This window comes from Mus caroli, chromosome X (assembly GCF_900094665.2).
Source record: "Mus caroli chromosome X, CAROLI_EIJ_v1.1, whole genome shotgun sequence".
NCBI classification, from domain to species: Eukaryota; Metazoa; Chordata; class Mammalia; order Rodentia; family Muridae; genus Mus; species Mus caroli.
Window position 1 is genome coordinate 90872593 of NC_034589.1, and position 11384 is coordinate 90883976.

An 11384-nucleotide genomic window follows, 5' to 3' on the forward strand; every position below is an offset into this window, starting at 1 on the left:
TTCTTCTTCTTCTTCTTCTTCTTCTTCTTTTCTTCTTCTTCTTCTTCTTCTTCTTCTTCTTCTTCTTCTTCTTCTTCTTCTTCTTCTTCTTCTTCTTGTTCTTCTTCTTCTTCTTCTTCTTCTTCTTGTTCTTCTTCTTGTTCTTCTTCTTCTTCTTCCTCTTCCTCCTCCTCCTCCTCTTCTTCTTCTTCTTCCTCTTCTGCTGCTGCTGTTAGTCTTTTTATTGTTTTTATTGTTTTTTTTTGTTTGTTTTTTAAATTGAACATCCCTTACTGGTCCTGCTTCGGTGAGTGGCCAAGATCAAGGGAAACGGGAGGGCAACCAGCTGGTGCAGGGAGGGTCATTTCCACATTTCACTTACACACAGAACTAAACAGACAAGCACAGAGTCACTATTGTGATTAGAAATTGGCAGCATGGGATGGGGAGGGATGAGGAGTAGGAAGAAGAACAAAAGCAGTTTGGGAAGGCCAGAATCTTCAGGGATGGAGGGAGGATGGTCCAGGGGGTGGGAGGGATGTTTGGCAACTGGGGTGAAGGGATAGTCCTCCCCCTGCTGGGATGCTCCCAGCCCCTCCGGTCTGGCAGAAAAGGGGCAGCCTGCCACACCCAAGAGCAGGTCTAGGGCTGCTAGATGCTCCATGCAGGGGGCTGGAGGTGGCTCACAAAGGCTTTCTCTCCAGATACTGCCACCTAGTTTCTCTGCCAGGGTGCAGCGGTCCTTGACCTCCTCTTAGCAGTTAGCTTGTAATTCATGCTTGATTCCTGTCAGATATTTCTTGATGGCATCCTTGATGCTGGCATAGATCATTTTGCTCTTAAGGGGCACATTCTCAGGGGCCCAAAAGATGAACGCCAGGTGCTCCTTCTTGCTCTTCTTGGTCTCATAGGTTGCATCATAGAAAGCATAGCAGCAGCCCTTGTCTGGCAGCATCTTGACGAAAGTGGTGTAGGGGTCATCCACAGCCTGCCCCACATCTCCTACCAGGATCTCCTTGCCCTCCTCCAGGATGATGTTCTTTTTGTCCTCACTCAGGCAAAAAAAAGCACTGCTTTCTTGCATTACTTCACTTCTTCTGGCGTTGAAGAATTGCAAACTTTCATGTCATTGAACACCTTGATTACACCGTCAAAGACAGCCACACCAGAGGCCATATTTCCGGAAACGAAAGGGAGACAGAAAGAGCTACTGAAGCCACTGCAGCTGCTGCCGGGATTCCACGACTAGCTTCTTTAAGCTCTTGCCAATGTGACTTTCTCAATTATGATGGACTGTGACCTTGAACACACGCTGATATAAACATACTTTTCCTTAAGTCGCCTGTTTCAAGATATTTATCACAACAACAGAAAAACAAGACACCAAATATGTTTTCAAGAAAAGCGTTTAAATTGTAAATTACTACAATGAGATATATCTTTTGTCTATCAAATTGATAAAGACTAAAGAAGATATCAATCTCCACTGTTTGTAAATTAGCAAGAGTTCAGATGCTACTAACAGTAAATATTCAAAGTCCCCAAATACTCAGTCTTTAGCTTAGAAGCGTGTGGGGGACTTTTGGGATAGCTTTGGAAATGTAAATGAAATAAATACCCCCCCCCCAAATTTAGTGTAATAGTTAATGATAGTAAATCATTTCCTTAATAATGGAGATGATTATTAATGTAAAATTACTAATTTTATAAAGCATGCAAATAAAATAATAAATCAATACATGATATAAAATATATGTAGTGATTTTATAAACTAGAATTATGAGAATTTTTTTTAAAGATTTATTTATTATTATATCTAAGTACACTGTAGCTATCTTCAGACACACCAGAAGAGAGTGTCAGATCTCATTACAGATGGTTGTGAGCCACCATGTGGTTGCTGGGATTTGAACTCAGGACCTTCGGAAGAGCAGTTGGTGCTCTTAACCACTGAGCCATCTCTCCAGCCCAAATTATGAGAATTTTAAAAGCTGGTTTTGTTAGGCAACTTGACACAAGCTGAAGTTATCACAGAGAAAGGAGCCTCCCTTGAGGAAATGCCTCCATGAGTTCCAGCTGTAAAGCATTTTCTCAATTAGTGATCAAGGGGGGGGGCAGGCCCCTTGTGGGTGGGGTCATCTTTAGGCTGGTAGTCTTGGGTTCTATAAGAAAGGAAGCTGAGCAAGCCAGGGGAAGTGAGCCAGTAAGTAACATCCTTCCATGGTCCCTGCATCAGCTCCTGCTTCCTTACCTACTTGAGTTCCGGTCCTGACTTCCTTTGGTGATGAACAGCAATGTGAAAACGTAAGCTGAATAAACCCTTTCCTCCCCACCCCCCCCCAAAGAAAAGAAAAGAAAAGAAGTTTTAATTCCAGATTGTTTAGAGAATAATTACTGATATGTGCTAAGACTTAACAATAAACAGTTACATAAGTATTTGTATATAGAATTCAAAAATTAGAAACTACCATAATACTAATTTAATAACTAAATCTATAAAAATGAATATTATTCAGTGATAAAACTAAGCTATATAACAATGTTTAGTGAATGGATATGCTCATGATATATTTCAAATGAGAGAGACAAATTTTCAAAAGGTATAAAATGAATCATTTAATAAATGATATATACATATATATATATATACATATATATATATGATATAATAATATAGATCAAAGACAGACTACCTAGATTCAATCCCTATTATCAATGTTCCCCACAAAAGATATTCACATATAAAAAACAATATTATGTTAACTGGTAACAGTGGGTGTCAATGGATGACACTATAACTACTTTGATAACATTTTAAAAAGTAGACCATAACAAAAATTATTTTAAAATAAGCAAAAAATATGTAATATTCTTCTATGCTGTTCATTCTCTTAAATCATACCTTTAAATTTTAATTAGGTTAGAAAATAATTAATTTAAATGTCATGTTTTTAAACTTGATACCATACTTCAACTAAGATTTAGAAAAAATGCCTTGCTCATCTGTTATTTACCCATAGGATTATACATTGTTTAGTTCTTTAGAGGTGACATGGTTCATTATAATCCCCCAATCTATCTGTGTGTTTGAGAGAGAGAGAGGGGTGGGGTGGTGGTAGAGGGGGAAGTGAAGTAGGGAGGGTGGGAAGGAGGGAGGGAGGGAGGAATGAAGGGAGAGAGGGAGAAGAGGTGTATGTATGATGTGTACAGGTGCCTGTAACTCTGCATGTGCTTCTGGAATTCAGAGGAGGGCTTTTAGCCTTAAGTGTCTTGCTCTATTTCTCTACCTTATTCTCTTGAGACTAGGTCTCCTACTGAATTGTACTAGGCAGGTAGTCTACCTACCTACCTACCTACACACACACACACACACAGAGTTTCCACATACACAGTTTTACCTGGATACCTGAATTTAGGCCCTCATGGGAGGTTAGCACTTTTCTTTATTGCAGTTATTAGTGGGATACCTGAGTCATTCTAATAGAACATATGAGCATTTTAGGATGATGGGGTTATCTTTAGTTGGCTTTGCTACTCGTGACTATTTATAAACTAACTTAATATGAGACCAGAAACTACACCACCTTAGCTTTCCCCAGAACTGACTGGACTTCAGAGATTATGAAAGAATGTCAGAAAATATCTTTAAATATGACATTATTCTATTTCCCGACCAAACCTTTGTGGGGATATCAAAAACCCAAACCAACCAACCAAACAAGCAAACAACAACCTCAATTGAAAAAGGTCAGGAAGTTTGGAAATGTCATAGAGCACATTACCTACAAACTGCATGAATAGTTTCTGAATAGCTAAGGCTTGATAATGATACATAAAAAAATGAAAGAAAATGTAATGATGTGTTTCAAGTTAAACATATGGGTTTTTTTTTTTTTGCTCCATCTTAAGCTTTATGAGAATTAAATAGTGAGTACTGAGAACAACAAATGTATCAGAAAGACCACTGGGACATGAAAGCAGATGTGAAGAAGGGACTAGAAAGAGGGGGCCTGGAGAAAAAGCTAAAGCAGTAAGAGGGAGATAAGTAAGAACAAATAATGGCATACCTAAAAATATCATAAATTTCATATTATGAAATTACTTTGTATAATAAGTTAAAACTATTTCAAATATAAAACACAGATAATTAGCTGGGAGATTTATCAGATATGTAATCTAGCACTCGGGAGGCTAAAGCAGGAGGATCACAAATTTAAGAGCAATATTGCTATACAATAAGCAATACTGTGAAAAAAATAGGGATGTCTGGAGATTAGCTCATTGGCCGAGGTCTGTCCAGCATCCCAAGGTCCTAAGTTGGATTCCTAGCATTGGAAAAACTAGAAAATATTTACATTGTGTGATCAGAACTGTACATGATAGCAGCTGCATAAAAGAAAACCATTCATAAAAAATTTCTTGCCTAAAGAAGAGGAGAAAAATCAGGAGATTGCTAACACATTAAATACACGCTACAGAATCAATGGGTGCTCTGGTTTTCTAAAAATGAGCAAAGTGAAGCTTAGCAAGAAAGTCTACTGATCTTTAAGTTTGGGACTACTAAAGGATTTGGGGCTCAATTAAAATATGTCATCTTGCCTAGTAATTTAATAACTGAGACACATCACTTAAAATGATGGATAGAATTGATTTTGTTTTCAGATAAGAAAAATAAACTGGAAAGACAATAGGTAATTTCACTGAACACACATTAAAGACAAAGGGCCTTTGATTCCCGTTGTCGAGAGACACTGCTTTGCTTTATTGGAGAGTATTTTCATGATGAACGTGAGCTGTAACAATGTTTGAACTAAAGATTTTAGTTGTGCATGTGTTGTGTTTCTTTACTGTAGCTGTGATCATCATGGCCAAGGCAAATTACAGAAGGATGAATTTCTTAGGGTGTATAGGTCCACAGAGTTAAGAGACCAGCAGGACAGGGAGGCGTAGAGGCTGGAGCAGAAAGTAAAGAAATTGCATCCTCAACCACAAATATGAGGATGCAGAAAGAATGAGAGGGAATTGGAAGTGGGTAAATCTTTGAAACCTCGAAACCTGTTCCTAATGGCATACTTCCTCCAGGCCTGCCAAGTCTCATAAACTGCTGCCAACAGTGATACCACATGGGAACCAAGTGTTCAAATACTCAAGTCTATGGGGAGCATTTCTCATTCAAACAACCACATATGGAGAGTTTACAGTAAAGGTTAAGACTCCCACCAAAGACAGTAATTGCTTATCAGTCTCACACAGCACAGTTAATAAGAATTGCTCCACCACTAAAATAGGTTTCTTGTTGGGAAAGATACTTTCTGAATATTCTCATAGGATAGTGTAGAAGCAATTGAGAGTTGAAGCTGAAACAAAGTGTTACTGAAACGAGGGTGGCCTTCATTTACATATGACTCCACATTGGGGAATTATTGTGAATGGACAGAAATTTATAGTTCATGAATGATTAAAAGTTCTAAAATTGTGGAGATGATTTTAACACTTTGTGAACATGTTAACAACTTAAAGGAGCTGAACAACATTGAAATGTCTTAGTAAAACAATTACTTAAAAATGGATCCCATTTCAATGTTGCTAAGATATAGAAGCATTATTTTTCTTTGTTTTGTAATTCTATATTCATTACAAAAAAGGTATCTGGCCATGCGTGGTGGTGCACTCCTTTAATTCCAGCACTGGGGAGGAAGAGGCAGGCGGATTTCTGAGTTTGAGGCCAGCCTGGTCTACAAAGTGAGTTCCAGGACAGCCAGGGCTGTAAAGAGAACCCTGTCTTGAAAAACCAAACCAAAATATATATATATATGGAGCTAGAATTGACTCAGCAATTAGGAGCAGTTACTGTTCTTGCAGAGGATCTAAGTTTGTTTCTCAGCGTTCAGCCATATCTAGCAGTTCATGGTCACATGTAACTCCTATTTGAGGTTTGAAACATTTTTTTTTTTTGCCTACATGGGCACACATACTCATATGTACATGTACAGAAACACACACATATGCATATAGGCTACATACATATAATTAAAAAATAAAATACAATAGATAAAAAATAATGCTGAGTGTCCACTATTCTAACTGAAGAATTACAGTATAAATCATCTTCAAAATCCATGTTTTCTTGCACCACTGTTAAATGGCCTACTAAAACCACCATCACAAACTTTATCCATCTTCAATATTCAAAATAGAGCTTTTATTCTATATACCAACAAGCAAATATTCTGTTTATGTACCACTGTATATAAGAATATATTTTGCTTGGTGGTTTAGTCCCTGGGAGTTCTGGGTGGTCTGGTTAGTTGATATTGTTCTTCCTATGGGGTTGCAACCCCTTCAGCTCCTTCAGTCCTTCCCTTAGCTCTTCCATTGGAGTCCCTAGGCTCAGCCCAGTGGTTGGCTGTGAGTATCTGCATCATGGAGGGATCCATACCAACAGGTACATATGTAGCAGAGGATGGCCTTATCTGACATCAATGAGAGGGGAGGTCTCTGGTACTGTAGAGGCTTGATGCCCCAGCGTAGGGAGATGCTAGAGCAGTGAGGTGGGAGTGGGTGAATAGGTGGAGGAGTACCCCCATAGAGGCAAAGGGGGTCAGGGGGTGGAGTGGGGGTTTGTGGAGGGGTAACCAGGAAGGGGGATACCATTTGAAATGTAAATGAATAAAATGATTAACAAAAAATAAGAGTACATTTTGTTTATTTATAGAGCATGACACATAAAGTATCATACATGCCTATTGTAGCAGTTTTCTTTGATTATATTTATAGCATTATTTTGGTTGTACTAACTTCTTATAATTATTTTAACTTCTTTGCCTTTCTATTTATAGTGTTAGTAATTTTGATTTTTGTTTTTCATTTGTGCTGCTTTTGCTTATTTCTTGTCAAACATTGGTGAAGGGGAAATCCCATTTACCCAGGCAGAATGCTTATGATCAAGAAAACAATTGATAACAAATGCTGATTAGAATATGGAAAAGGGGATGCCTCATTCATGATTGATATTGCAAACTGGTATAAAACTCTGGAAATCAATGTAGAGAATCTTCAAACATCTTTTTGAAAAATCTACTTTATGACCCAGAAGGAGATGAAAGGAGGAGAGAAAAGAAAACACTAAATATATTTTTGAAAGGCTATGGGGAACCAAATTATTATTTCATGGTTACTTATAATTCGATAAAATATGCTTGTAAGTATATGATAGTGTTCCCTCAAAAGCCAGAGACAAACAAAAACTCCAGTGACAAGCATGGGAAACGTGCTTTCAAATTATTGATAAGGAAGTGAACAGCTATTGCTGTGGCTCTTGGTTGCCTCTTAGAGGTTGAATATAACGTCCTTACTGCTGACACCCCCAACCATTACTAGTTACTTCCTAGCAAACTATGCAATTTGCCAAGGGAAGAAAGCAGTCAATGGCTCTATTCACTTATAATGCCAAGGTATTCTGAAAGATGAAAATTGGCACTTAAATTCTGAGAGTAACCAACAGTTATCTAATTGAACATAAGAACAGAAGGAAGGAATTCCTATCTGGTACAATAAACTTAACCAACTACCATGGTTGGAAATAGACCATATGGATCATAGAGGAGAACTTACTATTGCCACTTTACTAGACCACTATCATTCCTAACTGCATTCTAAATAATTATCCTTATAGCTATACATAAATGTAGTTTGTCTCAACAAAAAATTTTTATAGTAAACACAGGGCATTACAGAAAATCACAACTTTAAAATGTGTAGAAAAACTGACTGTTTAGTGGTCAGACCCAATTGATACATCAACAATACAACCTCTTACACACAAAGCTTAGAGAAGACTGCAGAACAGAAGTTAGGAAGAGTGTAAGAGCCAGAAGGTTAAAATATCTGCTTTGAGATAGTGTCTCTATAAATGCTATGAAAACAGCACCCTTATACTTCACATAAATTCATAACTATGAAAATCCTAGGATAAGGCTCAGAGGAATAGAAAAATTAATCTGTAAGCTCTCTGAGACAACTTAATTAATAAATAACGTATCGGTACTTTTCTAGTTTTGGTGATGAGCCCAGAGTTTTTCACATGATAGATAAGTACTTTACCACTGACCTACAACCCAGCTCTTATTTATTTCAATGTTAAATATTTACTTCAATATTTTAAAAGCTATTTTCATGAGAAGCTATAAATTGAAAATCACATCCACTATTTTCTTCAAGTGAAACTGTTTATGAAACAAGAATGGCTATTGAGTTGACTATTATTTGAAGTTAGCTGTGGTACTTGGCAGTTCATTGTACCCCTTTATATTTTTGTTTGACATTTTATTAACAAAAAATTTAACCTTGGCTGAGTGTGGTAGTACATTCTTGTAATACCAACACCGAGCAGGCTGAGGCAAGGTGATCATGAATTCAAGATAAACCTGGGCCACAGAGTGAGACCCTATCTATCTCAAAAACAAATGAACACAGTGCCAAAGTGACTATTATTTTAGAGAACTGGCCATGGTCTCCTCTTAAAACATTCTACAAGATTTTTCCCAGTCAGAATGATTAGAAGTTAAATATAATTCAAAATCCCAGTGGCCGGGAGTACACTTGTAATTCACTCAGCTTACTCAATGAGTGGTTAATAATGTCCCAGAGATAAAATGAGGTGTATCACAAATTCTCTTAGAAACTGACAGTTTAGGTACATTTGGCTAGAAAGCTTCATCTGTTTACTAACCTGATCTACATAGTGACTTTCAGGTCAGCCAGGGCTAAATAGTCAAACCTTGTCTTTCAAAGAAACATAGAGTAAGAGCTAGTGATGTAGCTTGGTGGTAGAGCACTCATGTAGCACACTGTCTGATCTCACAACCATAGCAAGTACTATAGAGTAAAAGCCAAAAACCCCAACAAATTTGAGCTTTGGCGGGAAATCAGGAGTGTGAGGCTACTTGTATTTTTATGGTGAAGCTGTCCTACCCTGAGTGACTTTTTTTTAATGTGCTTATTTTTTTTTATTAGATATTTTCTTTATTTACATTTCAAATGCTATCCCGAAAGTTCCCTATACCCTTCCCCCACCCTGCTCCACTACCCACCCACTCCCACTTCTTGGCCCTGGCATTCCCCTGTACTGGGGCATATAAAGTTTGCAAGTCCTAGGGGCCTCTCTTCCCAATGATGGCCGACTAGGCCATCTTCTGCTACATATGCAGCTAACCCCATTAAAAATGGTGTACAGAGCTAAACAAAGAATTCTCACCTGAGGAATACCAAATAGCTGAGAAGCACCTGAAAAAAATGTTCAACATCCTTAATCATCAGGGAAATGCAAATCAAAACAACCTTGAGATTCCACCTCACACCAGTCAGAATGGCTAAGATCAAAAATTCAGGTGACAACAGCTGCTGGCGAGGATGCAGAGAAAGAGGAACACTCCTCCATTGCTGGTGGGAGTGCAAGCCTGAGTGACTTTTTACTCGAGCTGCACATATTTATGGATTCTGAAGAAAGAAAAATAAAAAGTAGAAAATGAGCCCCTCCCCTTTTTCTTTTGCCAGGAATCACAAAACTAGGTGAACTGAGACTTAATCCTCTCAAGGAACTGAGTGTCCAACTCAGTTGAGTGGCTGCGGGGGTGGGGTGGGGTGGCGCAAAAACTTCCTGTGGCTGTGTCATTCAACCTGTGTAAAAAATTCCCATACCCCTATAAAAAACCCTTTCTGAAGTCACATCCTTTTCTTTAAACCAACGCCCCTTCCCAGAAGTCTCTTTACCTTGCCCCAGCGAATCACGTGGTCCAAGACAGCATCATCAACTAACATCCAGAGTTTGGTGAGAAAGTGAGGAACCATTGTCTTTCGAAATTGCTCCATGTTTTGGGATGTCACTGCTTTAAGAAAACGTCCGTCCTGGACAATTGTAAGCAGCAAGGAAAACCTGAGCTACTCCATTACCAAGAGAGCAAGCAGCAGTTTTCTGTGACAAAAGGCTGATTAATGGCCCTCCCTCAGAACTTTGCTTGGAGGCGGGTCTGAATTGCCCAGGGGGCAATTCTTATTGGCTGGTTATAGTACTGCAGTACCTCTGGCACGTGACTGTATCAGGGGAACTTCCGGTAGAGGAACACCTTTTATAATGTGAGGGAAAATGAAGCATGATAGAGCAGTAGGGGGCGCCACTTTTGATGTTTTCTTTGTTGCTTTTCAGGCTATAGTGCTTTTATACAGTCACATCCTGACAACCTAGCAACCTAGTGGTGTGGCACTGCACTGGGTTGTCACCGAATTAACTTAATGTTGAATATAGCTTCGTAATGAACTTAATGGTATCATGAGGCAAAGCTTTGCAGTGCATGGTTTTGATCCATTTTCTGGAGAGATAATGAGAACTGTTTGGTTTTTGTTTTGATTTGTTTGTTAAGGTCTTTGTTTCTGTGTTTGTTTTTCAGAATCTCACTAGACAGCCCTAGCTGGCCAGAACTCATTATGTATATCAGGCTGTCTGTGAACTCAGAAATCTACCTGCCTTTGTTTCCTTACTACTGGGATTAAAGACGTGCGTCACCACACATGGCTGCTAAAAATTCTTGGTATGCATGTTGTTGAAGTGAGACACTGCAAGAATATTAGAGCATTCACTTCTTTTAGTGATAAGGTTGGAAAGGAGATTAAGAAGAAAGAAATATGCCTAATAACACAGACTTTTTGTTGTTGTTGTTTTCTTATTTCTCCTTTCATTAGAAAATAGTTTCATGAGGGGCTAGAGACAACACACTCATAAAGTGATTACCATGCAAGCATGCAGATCTGAGTTCAATCCCCAGCAACCAAATGAAAGGTGAAATTGGTGCCTGTCCTTGTAATTCCAGTGCTGAGGAAAAATGAACAGGCATATTTCTGGGGCTAACTGGACATTCACCATTTGGTGAACCCCAGGTCTGAGTGAGACGCCCTGTCTCAGTGAACAAGGTGAATGGCTTCAAAAGAACAATGGGAACCCTGATTTTCCTGGGCATACACACACATCTAAACACACATACACACACACACTCACACACAGTGTAAATAGTGAATGGTTAGAATGCTAATTGTTTTCTGAAATAGTTTGTAACTCCTTGGTTTAAACTGAGTTTTGAAATTTTATATTTCTTTTCATATGAAGGTAACATTTATTATAATAGCAATGAATAGCAGTAGGGGCTATCAAACTCATATTTTACATTGATTTTATTTTATTTGAGTAACTTTTAAGAGCATATGGAAGAAAAAATGATTATAGGTTTTATTCTTTTTCTTTTTTTATTTTTTAATATTTTTATTACATATTTTCCTCAGTTACACTTCCAATGCTATCCCAAAAGTCCCCCATAGCGCCCCCCACTTCCCTACCCACCCATTCCCATTCTTTT

At 38.3% G+C, this 11384-nt stretch overlaps 1 protein-coding gene and 1 pseudogene across 2 annotated transcripts in view; both read right to left on the bottom strand.

The window, feature by feature from the left end:
- LOC110286969 (heat shock factor protein 3) overlaps window positions 1–11384 on the bottom strand; it is a 109079-nt gene that overhangs the window by 44199 nt on the left and 53496 nt on the right. Inside the window, exon 1 of one of the 2 annotated variants that reach the window (XM_021153658.1) lies at window positions 9751–9849. The exons of the other annotated variant lie outside the window; for it this stretch is intronic. Coding sequence (XP_021009317.1) covers window positions 9751–9849 — 99 coding nt within the window. Of the gene's footprint in view, window positions 1–9750; window positions 9850–11384 lie in introns of those variants that run through there. 2 annotated transcript variants of the gene reach the window in all.
- LOC110286970 lies at window positions 700–1063 on the bottom strand (annotated as a pseudogene).